This window comes from Aythya marila (genome assembly GCF_965140915.1).
Source record: "Aythya marila genome assembly, chromosome: 2".
Classification (NCBI taxonomy): domain Eukaryota; kingdom Metazoa; phylum Chordata; class Aves; order Anseriformes; family Anatidae; genus Aythya; species Aythya marila.
This window is the reverse complement of record NC_139043.1, coordinates 5,964,642-5,984,353: the sequence shown is the minus strand read 5'-3', so window position 1 is coordinate 5,984,353 and position 19,712 is coordinate 5,964,642. Positions and strand designations below refer to the sequence as shown.

Below are 19,712 nucleotides of genomic sequence, written 5' to 3'. Positions count from 1 at the left end.
AGGAGAAGGATCTGGGGGTGCTGATTGATGGTCACCTCAACATGAGCCAGCAGTGTGCACAGGTGGACAAGAAGACCAACAGCATCCTGACTGGTAGCAGGAATAGTGCAGCCAGCAGGAGCAGGGAGGTGATTGTCCCCTTGTACTCTGCTCTGCTAAGGCTGCACCTCAAGTGCTGTGTTTGGTTTTGGGCCCCTCAGTACAAGCACATTGAGGCCCTGGAGTGTGTCCATAGAAAGGCTATGAAGCTGATGAAGGGCCAGGAACACAAGTCCTGTGAGGAGCTGCTGAGGGAACTGGGAGTGTTTGGTCTGGAGAAGAGGAGGCTCAGGGGAGACCTCATTGCTCTCTGCAACTGCCTGAAAGGAAGGGGTGGGGAGATAACCAGGGATAGGACTAAGGGAATGGCCTCAAGTTGCGCCAGGGAAGGTTCAGGTTGGAAATGAGGAGACATTTCTGCTCAGAAAGAGCAGTCAGGCACTGGGACGGGTTGCCCAGGGAGGTGGTGGAATCACTGTGCCTGGGGGTGTTCAAGGAGAGGTTGGACGTGGTGCTTGGGGACATGGCTTAGCGGTGACATTGGTGGAAGGGGGTGGTTGGACCAGATGATCCTGGAGGGCTTTTCCAACCTTAATGATTATAATTCTGTGATTATATGATTGTAGGACTGTGTGACTGTGTGATTTTATGAAGGGCGGGACATCGCCCACTGCGGGCACAAAATGGCGCAAGGGCAGGGGCGAAGCGGGAGCTCTAGCCCCGCCCCCTCCCCCTGACCCCGCCCCCTCCGGTCTCCTTAGCAACGCCTCCGCCGCAAGCCCCGCCCCTCCTCGCCTCAGCGCGCGGGCTCGGGGAGAGGAGAGGAGAGGATGGGGGGGGGGCGGGGGAAGGAAAGCGGCTTCCGGTCCGGCTCGCCCTCCTCGGAAGTGACGTCAGAGTGTCAACATGCAAGATGGCGGCGCATCACCGGCAGAACACGGCGGGGCGGCGGAAAGTGCAGGTGGGGCCCGCGGCGGGACGGGGCGGCCGGGGTGGGCCCGGGTGGGCCCCCCCGGGGGTGTAGAGACGGCTGAGCGCCGTGGGGAGAGGGGAAAGGGGCTCGTTGGGGTCTCTGCCCCGCAAACGAGGCTCCTGGTGGCTGTCCGAATTGCTGAGGGGAAGGGGGAGGCTCGGTGCTGGGGTTTGGGGTGGCTGCTTTGGGGTGGGAGAGGCAAGTGAGGGAGGCGCTCAGCTGCCCCTTGTCAGCTCCCCCGTAAGCATTTTTTAACAGTAAAAACCGTGAAAGTGTGTTTATTACGGTCCTTAACTTCATTTTTTTGTTGTCTGGCATGCTACCAACACTTTAGATAGTTTTACGCTTCTCAATATGGGAAGGGTTTAAGGTTTTATTGATATGTAAAGCTGCCTGCCTCTAACGGCAAGTGCAAGTTTCAGCTCTTCCGATCCATTTTATCTATCAAAAGAAAATACTGATTAAGCCTGAAATAGCATCCTTCCAGAGGTCAGTTCAGTGGTCGAAGGTATCATTCCTGTTTTGTCTCAAAGAGGAAAAGCGTTACCTTTTCTAGCTTTTAGTGGTTTTTGTGGTTAAGAAAAGCAGACGATAGATAAAAAACATATAAAAAATTCCCTTGCCCTTCCAAATTTTTTTTTAAAAAAAGCTTGCTGGCATTGTTTAAAATACAAAGAATCCAAAATATAATATCCCTTTTATTGATCTTGTCTGTGCCATATACAAGTTCTTCCAGATGAACCTCCTAAGGTGGGGGGTTTATTATAACTAGTTATTTATTTGATGTATCCCTACTTTTTTCTGAAACATTATTTCCCTCAGAGCAGCATGTATCAAAGAGTATGTTGTTTCTATGTTGACTGCTACACTCTTCCAAACAGTGTTTAGCTCAAAAATGTGTATTTAAAGGTGTTCCTGTGCTGATTTATGATGTCCCCTTTTCTGCTGTCATTGTGTTACTTGATGCTTTTTACTTCACGTACTGCTCTGCTGATCTGGGCTTCAGACAGCACATATTAAGTCTAAATCAGCAGAGAATAACTTTACATATTCGTATAATGTAACTAAAGCCTTGAGTCGAAGCTAGGTATTTTATTGCACTCATATTATTTCACTTACTCGGTTAGATAGAGAATTTTGGCCACATAATGGATTTCTAAGTGGCTCATGTATCCATTGGCTCCTGATGGAAAGTTAAAACCATTAACAATTTATTTTGCTTGCCGATGCTGAGTGTTTAGGGTGCCGCTACATCAAGCGAGACAGGGGGAGAGCGATTTCTTCCAAATCAACGAGGCTAGGGGAAGACGCTTTTTAGAAAAACACCTCTTGGGCATGGAGGAACCTGATTCTTTACGTGACATGAGAACTGGTTGAAGTTTATGGAAATCTGAACTATTATCTTTGATGCACCTGTTCTGCTGGTCAGCAGAACCATCCAAAACATCAGTTTAGGACGCTTCTCTGTGTAATTTTATGTTTAGAAGGGTTCAATCAGACTAAGTGTTGCAGGCCTCAAAATAAATTCCATGCATAAATAAAGGTAAGAAGTGTAATTATTTAAATGTAAGTCGGGCATTGGAAATGGCCTGTGGAAGGCTGTTTGTGCTGCTTGAGCTTGGTTATGCATGCATGAGGGTTGCAGTGGTAAGGTCACCTTAGTTCAGGAGGGAATGAGGGCGCAGGGGTGTGGGAGCAGCAGACAACACTCTGTGAGAAGCAGTTGGCCGTGTGCTGTGGCTTTCAGGTGTGTTGCTGTGAATTAATTCAAGATGAAGCCACTTCTCAGCAGGTGGCTTAAAGCAGCTGCCCTTGAGGGGCTGCTTTGTGACTGCTCTCCCAATCCTGCTGCCTGGGCAGGATGAATTTGCCCATGTGCTCAAAACCCCGTGACACAACAGTTGAATTTAGATGTGAGTGACTTGGATCAGTATCTTGGTTATGAAATTGACTCACTTTTAAGTATTTTATCACTAAGTCCTGCACAGAGAAGATTTTTGCACTGATTTTGTCATATCTATGTGCTTATACTACATGGCAGCCAGTGGAAAGTAGTGAAAGGAAAACAAAAAAGAAGTATTTCTAAATATTTCAGCTACTTATTTTTCTTTGGACTGGTAGAATTTACTAAAAGCACCATAGATTTTGTATGCTGTGATTTATTAGATTATATACGTGTATATGTTATATCTAGTTCTTAAGCAAACGTATACCCAGTAGGTTGAATCATTGCAGAAGGATAAGATGAACTTCTTAATACGTGACTTCTATTCTAGGGGCTGGAACCTCTGAAAATTCAAATATCAGTATGTTCTTAGTTTTAAAAACTTATTTTAAGGAATATCATCTGCTCTACCAAGATGCTAAAGAAATATATATTTTTCTTGGTGGGTGACTACTTCTTCTTTCACTTTCTAATGCAGTTGATGGTAGTTGTGGAATCCTTCCAGGGATTTAGAAAAATACCATTTTTTTTAATTGTCTACGTTAGCAGCTGTGTCTGAGATTTTCCCTCTACTTACACGTGGGGAATACATGCTATCAGACGTTGCCTGCTTGCTTCTTATTCCACCATGATGGAGTACTGGTATGTTTAAAAGCACATTTTACCCACCCATTAAGAAAATATGTTATAAAACATGTAATTTAACTAGGGTAGTAAGATTTCAAATTAGTTGATACTCACGCATGAAGGAGATCCATCACAGGTCCTGTAAGAACTTCACGTGGCCTTGTGTCCTGAAACGTATCTGTGGACACTAGTTTTATCTCTGGAGCTCTTAGTTGTTAAAATGCCTAGTCCTGATCCATTTAGGCTACTGGATCCCGTAAATTGTTTACAACGAAGGTCCATCACCTTGTAATGTTTTTTTCAGTGTCTACTGCTGTGAAAGCTTGTTATTCATGATGGCAGCTTATAAATGCTATGGCAGTACAAATGCAAGAAGCCTTGGTCAGTGGTACAGTATTTCGTATCCCATCTTGCCCCTTCTGGGACATCATGGCAGTTAACACAACTAAATCTGTATCATAGTCATTATCTTTGTGGTTTGAAGCCTCCTTTGTGAATCAGCGCAGTGAACCAGGCAATAATGTGCTCGCGGTCGGCTCTGTTTGAAGCCTCTCCCAGGTGATGTTGGTCGTAACTTCCTGGTGACCTTCACAACTCTACAGACACAATACAGGACTTCATCGGGGGCGGAAAAAGATGCGTATTATGTGGGTTGGGGTGAAGTTTACCGTAGCAGAAACCTGTTGCATTTATGTGCACATGCACAGAAATATATACTTGAATATTTACTTCATATTTATTGTATTTACTGTATTTACTAATAGTTGTTCTATTTCTATATTTAATGGCAGTCCAATTAAAAAAAAAAAAAAAGCAGACCTTCTCAAAAATCAGGTTATAAGGAGAACTGTGTGGATTACCAGCAATCTTCCTCTGTTCATCTTAGTTAACTTGCCTGCTGTCCACCAGTCTTAAACAACTGTTGGGTGTTTTAAACCATGTTGTCATTTTTATTGATCCATTTTATTTTCCCTGTTTTGAGAAGCATTTCAGCACCCTTTCAGCGGTTTTTATGGAAGCCTTATTTTGCCCCTTTCTATTATATATTTTGTTATTATCTAATTAACTGTTTGAATACAGGTCTGGATGCTTCAGGCATGCAAATGTCCTGTGAGGTTATTTTTTGTTGAGCAGTGTGTATACTGTGTGTTTTGTTGGCATGTGGAAGCGATTAAAAAGACTAAATAAATTCTGTTGAGTGTTTCATTACGGCTGGTGGCTGAAAACCATAGTCAGTCTTCTCATCATGGCCTAAACATCAGGAAAAAAAACACCCAATTAACCCAACAGCCAGTTACAAGGTCATTTGGATGGAAGTTTAATAGTTACACAAACTCCATTACTGATGAAAGTGAAAATTGTTTTACTACATCTAATCCGTATGACCATTCTTCACTGTTGGTGAAGATTAAGAAAGTAACATTATTATGAGCAAAAAGCTCTTCAAAAAGTTTGGGTGATGTGGTGGTTTTACTCTGCTGTGCAGCCAAACTCCACCACAGCTGCTCTCATTTTCTCTCCTCAAAGGAAAAGGGGGAGAAAACACAATGGAAAGAGCTCAAGGGTTGGGATAAGGACAGGGAGAGCATCCACCAATTACCATGATGGGCAAAACAGACGCAAAGTAGGGAGATTAATGTTATTTATCGCCTATTGTTAACAGACTAGAGCAGTGAGAAACTGAAGGCAAACTAAAACCACCCTCTTTTCCTTCTTCCCCATGAGCAGCACAGGGACTGGGGGCTGCAGTCAGTCCCTGAGGCTTTGTCCCCGCTGCTCCCTCATGGCCCCTCTCTGCCCCTGCTCCATGCGGGGTCCCTCCCACAGGATGCTGTCCTTCCTGAACTGAGCCTGCAGCAACCAAACCCGTGCTGTGTAAACCCAATACAGGTGACCAATCTGGTTTGACAGTCTTCTTTATGAATGGAATAAAGAGAGAAATCTTGATTCATACCTGAAAATATAACAAATCCCGGGGATAATTGACAGAAGAGGAACAAATCCAAAAACGGGATCTGTCAAAAAAAGCTGTCCTGCTGGCTGTTTGGAGGAGCAACAGCTGAAGAACCTCTGCTGCTCTTCACTCCGTCAGTGCATTTCAAAAAGATTTTCACACTAGTAGCGAACAACAAATCTGATCTACTGATCTTTAGGTTCTGTATTCTTTCTAGCTGTCACTAAGTTGTGTTTATCCGCTTGTGCTTAGTGTTTTTAACTGAATGTTTTCATTGCATTTATCCAAATAGTTTGAAAGTAGCGTGAATTTGATAACCATCTCTTTGGTTTGAGTTTTGTATGGAGTTAGACCTTGACTTTGTTCCTAACATTCTTTTATTCAAGCAGACTTTTAACAACGTAGCTGTCATGTTATTAAGGCCAGGTGAGGAGTAGCATAAACATCTTGCTTTATACAGAATCACAGAATTTCTAGGTTGGAAGAGACCTCAAGATCATCCAGTCCAACCTCTGACCTAACACTAACAGTCCCCACTAAGCCATATCCCTAAGCTCTACATCTAAATGTCTTTCAAAGACCTCCAGGGATGGTGACTCCACCACTTCCCTGGGCAGCCTGTTCCAATGTCTAACAACCCTTTCAGTAAAGAAGTTCTTCCTAAGATCCGTCAATAAGAACCACTTCAAGTATTTGATGTGTTTTACCATGACTCTATTAGGTGTGCTTTACTGTCCTCTCCCTATGCTGTGTAGGTGGAGATTTAAGGATGGATGGTAAGAATATTGTGGATGAGTCTGGAATGGGCAGGGGAATCTGAGGGTGTTGGAAGTCAGGATGCAATCTGAAACTGAGAGGAAGAGCTGTGACTCTGCAAGGACTGTGAGTGGCTACCAAGCACGGCCAGAAGCGCTTTTAAGAGTATTGGGACAAAACAGATAAAGTGTAGTAAATGGACTGGTGGAATAGTGATGGAGAGTATTGCAGCACAAGGACTCATGAGGCCCTAATTCTGATTCTCCAGTTGATCAACAGAGCTGTTGGCAGCTGCTTCTAACACAGAGAAAATAGGACTGGATGCGTGGTTGTCAGAAACAGCAGGTTTCTCCCTGTGCTGCACGGAGTAACAGAACTCAGCTGAGGATGTATTCACCTAATGGATCTGTCAGTCCTTGTGGTATAGTCTGAGATGGTGTACAATGTTTTTTCAGTGATGTGGATCACTGAAAAATTTTGTTCAATTTCTTAGTTACATTTTGCATAATTGAGAACGATTTGGAAAACATTTTCGGTTTACTGCTATAATGCAGTTATTGGACTTCTAGAGCCAATAATTACTCTGGTTGAAGACTACTCCTTCAAAGTGTTTTCAAAACACTGATAGTTATGTATCCAAATGATTCCTGTTGCTGGCAGGTTGGATTCTGGTAACCTTAAAATTTTACTCTGATGTGACTGTTGTATAGAATCTGGGAAGAAGCATAGATGTCGGTTTCCCCTCCTTTTCTCCAAGTGGCTTTCCTCCTAGTACTACGCAAATCCTGTGTAAGTGCTGAGAAAAGAGGCAGCGTGATGTGAATGGGAGAGCTCTGAAGAGTCTACAATGCCTCATAATTGCATTTACTTCACAGTAATAGTGGAGAGAGCTGTAGCCCTTGCAGTTTATCTCCTCAGATTGCCATTTGATGTTTCTAAACAAAACAAAGAAATGACCTATGCACTCCATGCTGTGAAGTGCAGAAAGAACGAAACTGAAAGAATAATTTCTCTGATGGAAAGAACAGTAAATGAACAGTAAATATTTATGCTTCTTACTAGGTTAGAAAGAAGGTAGTTTTTTGTTTGTTTGTTTGTTTGTTTTTTAAAAAAAGAAAGGTCAGAATACTGTCCTTAAAGTATCACACTACTAATAGCAATATCTGGGATACATAGGATTTGTACCTGCATTTTTTTCAGTGCTATGTAATCCTCAGTGGTTGTATCCTCTCCCCTGTGAGTCTGGAAAACACAATCATCCCAGCTTTGGAAGCTATGAAACCTGCTTAGAAAATGAGACATGAACTCATTGTGTTGTCTGGGATCACCCAGCGTATCCGTGCAGAGCAGGGAACTGAACTAAGGATTCTTGCAGTATAAGCTTGAGTTAAAATGCTTAAACAGTCCTTTGGACTCCATATTTAGGACTGCTAACATCTTCTTTATGATTCTTCCCCATTTTCCATGGGGGGAAAAAATGACCAAGAGTGATGGTAACTCTTGAACTGACAGACTCATTAAATGCTTTTAAAGCTCTTCATATTTTCTACCTGAGAACCTTACAAAAATGAAATTAGATGGTAGCATTTTGTGGCCAAGTCAATATCCTAATACCATAATCAGATTTGTGTGAATGTCTTTTAGGTCTCCTATGTGATTAGAGATGAGGTGGAGAAGTATAACCGAAATGGGGTAAATGCACTTCAGCTGGATCCAGCATTAAATAGACTCTTCACAGCAGGCCGAGACTCTATTATAAGGATATGGAGTGTCAATCAGCACAAGGTAAGCCAAGAGAATTTATCAGTCTTAAATCTCCCCTTTTTTTTGAGTTATCGTGCTAGTAAGCTGCCTACAAGTATACACCTGTTACTGTTTATTAACAATATTGTTTAATTAACAACTGTCAGTCATTTTGATATTATTCATATTGTAACAAAATAAGTGGGATTTTACAAACCAATACGTGGGCCAAAGAATTAGTTAGAGCTGAGATAAATACAGAATGCTGTCATTTTCAGCAATAAAGATGACAGAAAAACAATCACTAGGACTATGCATATCATGTTAATTTTGAATGAACTTTTCAATGGGTTGTTTGGTATATTCTTTTATTTTGAGATGACCTTCAGTCATCACCTCCCCTTTACTTCGAAGTAAAGATAATAGTAGAAGAGGAACCATTGATCAGATCCTATTGGTTCCACTTTCTTTCACCATTGCATTTGATCTTCTAACTAAAGTAAATTTATTAAAATTTTATGCTAAACAGTCTTGGCTCTCTCAGCCTTTCCTCAAAGGTGAGATGTTCCAGTCCCTTACTCATCTTCGTGGCCTTTTGCTGGACTCTCTTGGCTACATCTGTGTTTCTCTTGCACTGGGGAGCCCTGAACTGGACCCAGTGCTCTTGGTATGGCCTCACCAGTGCTGAGTAGAGGGGAAGGATTAATGCCCTCCATCTGCTGGCAGTGCTTTGCCTAATGCAGCCAAAGATACCATTAGCCTTCTTTGCAGAAGGTCACACTTCAATGTTCATGTTCAAAGAGATGTCCACAAGGACCCACTGTTGTTTTTTTCTGCCAAGCTGCTCTCCAGTTGGTTGGTCCCCTCATATGGGTCCAACTGAACAAAAGGTGAGTGTTACAAACCTGAAATCAGAGCTTCCATCTGAAAGACGCAGGAAGTAAAGCTTCAGAAAGTTCATGACTTGGAGAGATCCTGAGAGATCTTGTATTGTGTTTTGGTTGTTCTTTTGCTTTTTACAGCAGAACAAGTCTGATCCCGTAAATGCAGAAATAATTAGCTTGGCAGGCCCTGCTGTTTTGGTTGTAAGTTTTCCTGTACATACAAGATACAAAACCAGACACTTTAAGGTGAAATTATATATGAGGTAGGACTGAGAGTTTAAAATGTTTAGGAATTCCACTGAAAACCACTTTGATATCTTACATTGAAAAACAAAACAAAACCTGGAACGGTAACTTCAAGCAACTTCAGTCAGGGAACGTTCAATCCATTTGAAGGTTGAAAATGTCACAACAGGATCTGATAGTTGTGTCAGCTTTTTCGTTCATGAAGAGATCTCATGAACTTTTTTTTTTTTTTTAATTTCCAGCAAGACCCTTATATAGCATCTATGGAACATCACACAGATTGGGTAAATGATATTGTACTGTGCTGCAATGGTAAAACATGTGAGTATTAAAATATTTAAAAACTAAATACTCAGAAATTATGTATAAAACTTTATTATCCACTGCTTCTGTGGTTTTACGTCTTGTCTTAGCATGTAAAATTTCTGTGATGTGTTGTAAGTGTACTAAAAATAATATAAGCACATGTTTAAATAAATCACATATATATATTTCAATTTTCATTTAATCATTTGAAAAGAAAATTAAAGAATAGTGCAGACATTTTCTAATGTAATAAGCCTTTGAAGTTTACTCTTTTTTTTTCCGATCTAGTAATATCTGCTTCTTCAGATACTACTGTTAAAGTGTGGAATGCACATAAGGGATTTTGCATGTCAACACTAAGGACGCATAAGGTGAAAAACATTATCTGCAACTACTCTATTTTACTGACAGTCTTTTAAATATTATGATGTAGACTTCAAATGGATAACATTGTTGACTCATGTTGTTATACTTTGTTGTAGGATTATGTGAAAGCCTTAGCATATGCAAAAGATAAAGAACTGGTAGCATCTGCTGGGCTGGACAGACAGATATTCCTCTGGGATGTAAATACTCTAACAGCACTGACTGCCTCAAATAACACTGTCACAAGTAGGTACCTAGGGAGGGGAGGCAAATGCAATGTACTTTGAGTAGCATAATCTGTGTGATCATTTTAAGACTATATATACCAGTTTCTGTGCGTACCAAAAAAAAGGCAAGAATCTTTAGTGTTTTTTTTTTTTTAATACGTACTCAGCCCATTTGTTGTATTATGTAATAGCTGAAAATCTAGAGCAGCCACCAGTCATGGTATTCGGAATAGAGGACAGGTCTCTTTGAACATTTTCTCCTGAAATGTAATGAGCTGCTGTTCATTGAAATTTAATAGAGCTTTAGCCTGACAAGCTTTTTGCTCCTTGAGTAAAACAAAATATGATATACAGAAAACATACCGAGAAATAGCTTGAGGGAAAATTTCTGTGATGTATTTTGTGTATTTATTTAGGTGCTGCAACAAATGCAGCACATACCCTAAAGCAGAACTTGATAAATTTATCAAATGCATCTGTCTGAAGAATAAAGTTACTAGATACATTTAGATATAAATTCCTGCAGTTGTGGGTGGTGTTGAAGCACTGGTTGCGTGCAGGGATAGTGTAGTAGTGAGATCTAATCACTAGTTAAATATTAGAAGGCAAGGGGAAAATGTTGGTAGATTTTCCATCAGGGTTAATCCTTAATTTCATCATTATCTTTTAAGAATGCTCTGGTCCTTCTTCTCTGTCCCAGTAAAGACATGGCAGTAAAATATGAGATTTTTTTTCCCCAGACAGCAGTTTCAATATCACTTCTTTGGAATAGTTAGCATAGAGCTGGTTAAGTTTCTCTTCTGGGAAGCATAACACCAGTCTTCAAGTTCAGATATAGTAAGTTGCTTGAATGAGTAACACAAATCTGGGTCGTCAGCATCCTGCTTTGCATTGGCTCTTACAGAACTTGAGTTTTGTGGTAAGGCATCTAGTTTGACAATGATGTGCTTTGTTGTCTGTAGGAAGTTTGGAAAAATGCAGTTCCAAGTGAGTGATCTCTCTTGTTTTATGTTTAATGTTTGATACATGTTTAAACAGTAGTCAAGTTTCAGCTGAATGCATTGGCAAAGACCTTATCTTGCCACACTACCTCACTTAAATTTCCTAAACAAGACCATTTGCCTAGCCATTCATAGGTTAGGAATAACTCAAAGGAAAAAAAAAAAAAAACAAGTCTGCAAAGCTAAAATTTGGAATTGGCACAACAGGCAAATGAAGAATTCTCAGGAAAAGTATGTGGTCATGTAAATAAAAAGCAGGCATCTCATTGCTTTGGTGTGGTTTTCTTTCGAATTATGGTTTTATCTGATTCTGAAAGGTAGGCTATATTTCAGGGTTTGTTAGCTTTGAAAATGAAAGATGGTGGGCAGAACTGTCAGTTTTGCTTTTTTTTTTTTTCCTGTCTACAGGACTTTAATTCAGGTATAAACTTATGCTGACATGTTTGTGTAGCCTTCAGGAGAGAGAGGGCTTCTAGTGAGGTATTTTGGACTGCCAAGTAGTAGTAGGATGACACATGACTGCACATAACCAAACAGATATATGTATTATTCCCCAGAAGTCTGCTATTACTGAAAGTGTTTTATCACCGAACTTTGCTGATAACTTTAAAACATACTATTTTCTGGTTGGACAGGGAGTATAGGAAGAAAGAATTTATTTGCTTGTTCATGGGAAAACTTAGTTGTGGAGAAAAAATAGGTGTCTTAAATGTTGCTATGGTGATACAGAGCCCAAATGATCCAAGTGAATCATAATTGGGAGACAGGGAGTACTGTTTTGAGCACAAGATGAAAACGAAGTGGAGACATTACTTCTGAGATAGCAGGAATAAATTAGTATTTCTGGAGCTAGAGCAGTAGTGCTTCATTAGGGAGAGGGAAGAGAAGGAGGCAGGGGGTGGTTTTTCTTTGTAAGTACAGTGCTGCCAACTAAGAGTGCTTCTGTTGGGAAGAACACAGTATATGTCCTAGACAAGCTGGTTTTCCTCAGTCCTTTCAAACACAAGTGATTTCCACAGAGTCTAAGTGAAGATTTTATTTGTGGTTTAATTTTCTGTCTGATTACAGGGAAGCAATGTACACAAGCCAACATAAAAAGGAAACTTAATTTTAAAGAGTGTCTCAAATCAGGAGAATGACAGTTTAAATTAGGTGGAGAAATTTTGCTCTTGAGAGTTAGTCCTTTCCAGAACAGCAAGGAGTAAGCTTTGCTCTTTGTCCCACAGAGATTGTTCTTGAGCGTTTAGATTCTTTCTTTTGTTCCTGATGTTCTCCTGCCTGTGATAACTCTGTAGAGGTAGATTTAAAGCCTTGTATAAATTGTATGGTTGTTGGACAGTGTGCTAACCTTCAAAGGTTTTTAGTACTGCTTTTTACGTTCAGCTATTATCTGGGAACAATTGAAGACTATTACCAATTTTGGCCACGTGTATTCGATTTCATTTGACAGTTCAAATTTAAATAGCTACAGCTAATGGTTAAGAGGACTCTGAAGTAAAGCTGCACAATTCTTTCCCTGACAAAATACTTATGATACAGGTCATGGATAGTGTAAATCACTATATAAAATTTCACGTTTTTGCTGATGGTATAGTTTGGTGCTGTTTTAGTTTTTTTGGCATACCAATGGTATGGTTTTGAATCTTTGAAGCTTGCTGAAATGCCTCTTGCTGCTCCCTGAATAGATTTTCATCTGCTGTGACTGTGCTTTTCTCAGTTGAGGGATTGGTGCTTTAATCCAAAACTAGACTATGCTAGGTGGTACAGAATTCCTGAGCTCTGATGATCACCACAGTCCTTTACAGGTAGTTGTGATGCTAAAGAGTTTCCATTTGGTTTTCTCAAATAAAAAGGTAGTATCCATGCCTGAGTAACATGTTTCAATACTGCAGTGAAAGTTTACTAATGCATCTCCACTGAACTCAGAGAACAGTCTTTAATTTATAATGTAGAATTTTACTGCTGCTTGGCTTGGAAAAATTTCTGCACATTAATCCAAACACTAAGTTGTCATGTGATCACTTAGAAGTACCATTCTCTAATGAAGTAGTTGGAAACAGCAATAGCACCCTGCACTGAATTGTTGTGCCAAAAAGACAGCAGGATTGTAGTTGCCGTAAATCCAAGGGGTTACTCTGTTTTTATATAGTGCTAGATCGATAATCATAGTGGTGCTTTTGTAGGATTATGCTGTCTACAGTCTTCCCTTTTTTTGAAGGATCCCCATATATGGGGTATGGTGGCAGTATTTTCGTAGGCCAAATTGCTTTTGGGTCTGAAACAGGTAGCATTTTTGACTGAATGTTTTTAAATGACAGCATTAACATTGAAAATGTTAACTTTTTATTTTGAAATAGCTTCTTCCCTGAGTGGGAACAAAGACTCTATCTACAGCCTTGCAATGAATCAGATGGGAACAGTTATTGTATCAGGGTCCACTGAAAAGGTAAGCAAAAATCTATTAAGGCATGTTCTGCATCAGTTCATGTTTTAATGTAAAGAAAAGAGACAATTTTATTCATTTTCAGTTTCACATCTGTAGGAGCTTTAATGTTTTAAATAGTGAAAGTAGACACTTTTTTTTTTTTTTTTTTTAAGCAAAAGTTGAAGTGTAGGATACAAATACCCGCCTCAGTATAAAAATGTGTAAGTTATCTGCATAGCTTCAATACATCATCTAACTCTAGACCTCTCTATATCAAGGATCATTAAATTTCACCATAACAGCTCTGATTTTGGGGGCGTATTAGATAATTATACTCAGATGATTATACAAACTGAAGCATGTGCCACATGTAAGAAGGAAACGGTACAGCAACATGTAAGGCCCTGCAGTGTTGGGAAATGAAATGGGATAATGAAGTTAAACGTTTCCAAGAGAGAGACCATGCTTTTTGTTTTAATGAAAGGTAAAATACCCTAAAGTTCTCCCTAATATTTTTTTTCCTAATCTGATCTTGAGAGAATTTTATTTCCAAGTCAATACGGAAATGAAAATGCCAGTCAGGCATCTGAGAGGATTCTCAGAATCTTTTTCTGCTTTCCCCACATCACGCTATCTTGCTTCCAGTCATTTCCATTCCTTAATGTCTCAAGAAGATGACAGAAAAAGCCAGAACAAATGCAATTACGATCGAGGGAAGAAAATCCCATCTGATTATAAGAGGTGCACAAGATCTAGTCATGTATAACCTGTTCTAATGAAATGTGCTTTTGGTGATGGATGTGTGCATGTTGAGAATAAGGGTCACTTTGTTCAGGAAGACTTAATTTTCTTTAGAAGAAATGCATTGGTGGAAAGAATGTTAATGCAGTTATCCTGTGTCTATGTAGGTTCTAAGGGTGTGGGATCCAAGAACTTGTGCTAAACTAATGAAACTCAAAGGGCACACGGACAACGTAAAAGCTTTGTTGTTGAACAGAGATGGCACCCAGGTATGTGCTTTTGTTTGAGGCAAAGGCATCTCACAGAACACAGAAATGTCATTAGCCTTTTCAGTAGCTGATTTATATTGTAGGCTACAGGAGATAGCCTAACAAGAATTTGAAAGATATTGAGTGATTAAGGGTTGTCAGTGGATGAGGTCCATCTAGGTATGGGGTGGTGGTTGATACAAAATGTCTGGAAATTGTGACTAGAGTTGCTAACTGCCAGTCTTCATTTAGCATTGTCTTGCTGGAAGAAAAAAAAAAAAGTTAGAATTATAAAAGATCTTTATGGAAGAGAAAAAAAATACCGAAATACTTGCTTGATTTAAGTACAATAATTGTTGCTCAGTGTCTTTCAGGCAGTTCCGATGGGACTATCCGTCTGTGGTCCCTTGGCCAGCAGAGATGTATAGCCACATATCGAGTCCATGATGAAGGTGTTTGGGCTCTGCAGGTCAATGAAGCCTTCACTCATGTTTATTCAGGAGGAAGAGACAGGAAGATTTATTGTACAGATTTACGAAATCCTGATATTCGTGTACTTATCTGTGAAGAAAAGGCACCAGTTCTTAAGGTAACTGATTTTGCTTCACAGAATAACAGACTGGTTAAGCTTAGAAGGTACCTCTGGGAAATCATCTTGTCCAACCCCCTTGCTCAAGCAGGACCACCAGTTGCCCAGGACCAATTCCAGACAGCTTTTGCAATCTCCAAAGAGGGAGATTCCACAACCTCCCTGGGCAACCTGTTCCAGTAATTGGTCACCTCGCAGTAAAATAATAAATGAATAAATCCTTTTGTTCAGAGCGAATCTCTTGTTTTTTGTTTTTTTGCCCATTGCCACTTGTCATGGCACTGGGCACCACTGAGGAGAGCCTGACTCTGGTCTCTTTGTGCTCTTTCTTGAGGTATACACATTGAGATCCTCCCTGAGTTTTCTTAAGGCTGACCAGTCCAGAATGTGTAACCATTTCTAATTGTTGGCTAGAATCGGAAGTCTTGGAATTTTGGATTATATGAAAAGCCTGCAGATTTTTAAATGTTGCTAGTGTTCTTTCCGTTACAAAGTAAGCAAGTTCTTCTAAAGAGAATATTTTGATCGGAAGTTGTGATTTAAAAAAAAAAAAAAAAAAAAAGTTAAATCATCAAATGTTGATTATCATCAAGCGAAATAAAATCTTTAGCTGTGTCTTGATGCATGTGGTAGAATTTTTTTGCAACAGTTTGAAGTCTCGTGGATTAACTTCAGAATATATTTCAAACATTTAATACGCATTTGAGTAACAACTTGAAATTTCCTCTACTAGAACGGCTTTAAAACACTAGCGTGAACAATTAATTTAGAAATTAGGAACACAGAATTATATATTGCATGTTGTCTAATGAAACAGTGTCTTCAGGTATGTATTGTTAAAACAATGTGTGTTGCACATTCTTACCTGAGTAACAAGTGTTTAGTATATCGCATCTCTAGTATATTGGCTTTGTCTCCTAAATTACATGTGAAACTGAATTGTCTGAAGAAATGTCTAGCTGCAACCTAAAATATATAAATTCAGATATTCCTGATATTGAATATAATTCAAACATGAGTTGTTTTTACTAGGCTTTAGCGCAGTTTTAAGAAACAAAGGCAGCATTGTCAAGGCTTTAGATAAAAATGGATGTTTCTTTGAAGTACGCTATATGGACAAGACTCTATTAGAATATTGTGCATAATTGTGGGAACCAGTAGGAAGATTGATCATGGGATTATTTTGAGCATTGAAAGATTTTTATCTTAACTGGAGAAAACTACATGCACACGTTTGAGTCTTCTGAGAAGACTGCTTTTGAAGAGAGTGCTGATTGGAAACATTTCATTGTCTGTAACTCTAGATGACATGACATTGGAACATGTAGGGGTAAAAAGTGTGTGATTGAAGCAGAAACCATGCGTATATGTGTAGATATATTCTAAGCCAATAGAATATATTCACAAGGAAAGCCAGTATAAAAGCTGTGTGTGTCCCCAGAGCAAAATTAAGTTAAGTATGGCTGAAAGCATCTATGGTTTCATTATTTAGATGGAACTTGATAGATCAGCTGATCCTCCTCCAGCACTTTGGGTTGCAACAACTAAATCTTCTGTGAATAAATGGGTAAGTGATATATTTTACACTATGAATTCAATTAAGTAGTGTGGAATTTGCATTCTTGGTTTGTGATCTGTTGGTCTGTTGCTTGCAATTGGACTGTGACTTGCTGTGATATGTAAGTTTTCTTTAAAAATAATAAAATGTTAATACTCAAGTTGACCAGAAGACATCAAGCTTTGAATTACTTTTTTTGCTGTTTATGCTGCTTTTATGAATAAAGTATCTTATCCTGCAGTAGATGATTAACATCTAAATAGCAGCATGAACTGGCAGTTGTTAGTCACAGATAAGAGCAGAGTTTTAGATTATTATGAATGTGTCATTATTTTATTTCTTTCTTTAGACATTGAAGGGAATTCATAATTTTAGGGCATCTGGAGACTATGATAATGACTGTACCAATCCTATACCACCGCTATGCACACAGCCTGATCAAGTTATAAAAGGTAAACAGCCGTTTTCTAGAATGCTTATAAAATCCGGTATTCTTAGCAGAAATGATAGATCTTTAAGACTGGCACGAGTTTTTACGTACATGATTTCTGAAAAGACCTCAGCTCTATGTAAGGGCTGCTCTGCAACAATTCTCTCTTCAGTGTTCTGCAACTGCTCTTCGATAACTAAAAACTTCAGTGGGTTATCACCACTATTTTCATCAAAAATCTAAAACACAGCATCATATGAGCCTGTGTGAAGGAAATTAACTTACCCCAGCCAAAACCACGAGAAATAGACAATGTGGTTAACATTTATGTAGTGTTGGTTATGATTAAAATAGCATTTACACATTGGTGCTGCTTATATAAAATAGTGAAACCGAGGAACAGTCGTGTTGTGTTATACAGTTTAATGTAAAATTAGATAAAGAAACAATTACTGTAGTGACCTTAATTCTTGTTTGTTTGATAGGGGGTGCTAGTATTATTCAGTGCCACATTCTTAATGACAAGAGACACATATTAACCAAAGACACAAACAATAATGTGGCATACTGGGATGTCTTGAAGGTAAGTAGATAATTCTGGATTAAATGTCTGCTGTTGTATGAATAAATATTTGAGGTTTCTGAAAAAAAAAAAAAAAAAAAGATTTTTTTTTTAGTGTGGGAGATTGCTGTGGTAGAAAATAAATCATTTTCATATCTTCGTATCCACAGACATAATGCAAAGGTTGCCTTTTTTTTTTTTTTTTTTTTTTTTTTTTAAATGGGAGGCACCATTTCTGATCTTTTCTGCACTTTAGGAGCATCTTTGCATTGTATGAGGTTGGGTAGTAACATCTTCATTCACTTCAAATTCAGACCCTTGAATTCTGTCCTGAACATAGGCACCTAATTCAGTAATGTTTGTTTTGGTTGGATTTTCTTTTGAAGAGTGTTAAAAGAGGGCCTTGGACATGTCTGCCCAATGCTGTATGTAATAGTATAAGAAAGCTTAGTCTGCAAAAGGGAAACCTGTTCTTCAGGTCCTAAATCTACTATGAATCCATAGATCCCAAGAGACTGTGCTGATTAGCAATCTGTGGATTATTCTGGGAGCTTGAATTTACCACTTCTCCTGTTAGTTGGCTAGATAGCAGGCAGGAGTGTAGGACTGGACAGAAAGCCAGCAGGAGGAAACATGACTCCTTCCTAATACCACTTGCTTCTGTGGGATGAGAGAGATGTGATGTCTGTCCCTAGTTGTCTTTATCATATTCTACCCAACGATTGGTCAGGGGAGAGGAAAAGCAGGGCAAAGAGAACTGGAGCCTCAGATCAGTGAGATGGTCAGCAGTTTCTTCTCTTGTAAAACCCTGTGTGCTCCAAACAAGATTCAGTAATAAAGCACACTCAGCTGTCTTACTGAGTTGCTTACTGACTGAAGTGAAAAAGAAGGGAATGAGGTTGGTGAATATAGATTTGTGCTAAAAATGTTCTAGAAGACTTGTGGAAAAGTGAATACCTTTTCTTAATTCTCATTTTCAGTTGGTATATATTTGAGAACAGCATTAGGGCCAAAGTCAGATTCTAATGTTAATCATTCTGTTATTTTCTGCTTTTGTTGGTAGGGTGCTCAGAAGCATCTCTTAGACATATCTGCATACATGCTCACTGTAGAGATGGGGTTACTCTGCAAGTCAAGATGTTGTCTTATGTTTCGGATTCACTGCACTCTAAATCTGAGACATTGAGGAAACTGGAAGGAAAGTGGGAGTTTATCTTACGTCTCACTACATCCTTCAGTCTTCCTGCAACTTTTCCTTTTTTATCCTTCTCTACTGGCTTGATGCCATTACCTCAGGAAAAAAATCACATACCACATGAACTATTTTTCAATTTATGTAGAAAATTTGACACTTTAACTTGTGTATTTGTACGCTACATTACTTAGAAGAAATGGTAATTGTCATAATCATTTTGATTGTATATAAAAGTTAAGTAAAAGTTTTTAAAGGTTTATATAGCTCAATAACACAGAACTTGGATTTCTTTTGGTGTACAGGCATGTAAAGTTGAAGACCTTGGAAAAGTAGATTTTGAAGAAGAAATTAAGAAGAGATTTAAAATGGTTTATGTGCCAAACTGGTTCTCGGTAGACTTGAAAACTGGGGTGAGCTACAGCTCCAAATCTATTGCTCTGATGTTATAATTAATATAATTTTGTATGCTGTTTGTTCAGTGTATGAAGAACAGTAATTGTTTATCTGATGGGTTTGACTTATTTTGAAGCAAGTCAGCAAATTTCACCTTAGCCCTTAACAGTCCTCTATAACTTTTTTTTTGTTGTGTTATTACCAGTTTAAATGCTCCAACATGAGTTACAAATTAAGTTTTAGCTTTGTATTCCCAGCTGTTCCTTCAGTAAATTTGTATACTTGTTTTATACAAAAGTTACTGTGTTCTTCTTGCTGATGGTCTTCTTCCAACAGATGCTGACAATTACTTTGGATGAAAGTGACTGCTTTGCAGCCTGGGTTTCAGCAAAGGATGCTGGATTTAGCAGTCCAGATGGTTCTGATCCAAAATGTACGTTTTTATTACTATTAGTGTTTTACTGAAACAAAAAAGACAAAATGAATTCCAGTATTTATGTTACA

At 39.0% G+C, this 19,712-nt stretch overlaps 1 protein-coding gene across 2 annotated transcripts in view; it reads left to right on the top strand.

The window, feature by feature from the left end:
- Positions 1–940: 940 nt before the first annotated feature.
- Positions 941–19,712, top strand: part of WDR48 (WD repeat domain 48) — a 29,475-nt gene continuing 10,703 nt past the window's right edge. The window contains exons 1-13 of one of the 2 annotated variants that reach the window (XM_082754531.1): positions 941–1,000; positions 7,939–8,079; positions 9,410–9,488; positions 9,762–9,844; positions 9,956–10,085; positions 13,425–13,513; positions 14,401–14,502; positions 14,846–15,070; positions 16,563–16,637; positions 16,978–17,080; positions 17,544–17,641; positions 19,118–19,225; positions 19,545–19,641. In XM_082754531.1, the coding sequence (XP_082610657.1) occupies positions 953–1,000; positions 7,939–8,079; positions 9,410–9,488; positions 9,762–9,844; positions 9,956–10,085; positions 13,425–13,513; positions 14,401–14,502; positions 14,846–15,070; positions 16,563–16,637; positions 16,978–17,080; positions 17,544–17,641; positions 19,118–19,225; positions 19,545–19,641 (1,378 nt within the window). In that variant the 5' untranslated portion in view covers positions 941–952. Of the gene's footprint in view, positions 1,001–7,917; positions 8,080–9,409; positions 9,489–9,761; positions 9,845–9,955; positions 10,086–13,424; positions 13,514–14,400; positions 14,503–14,845; positions 15,071–16,562; positions 16,638–16,977; positions 17,081–17,543; positions 17,642–19,117; positions 19,226–19,544; positions 19,642–19,712 lie in introns of both variants that reach the window. The other variant, XM_082754530.1, reaches the window with a different exon arrangement.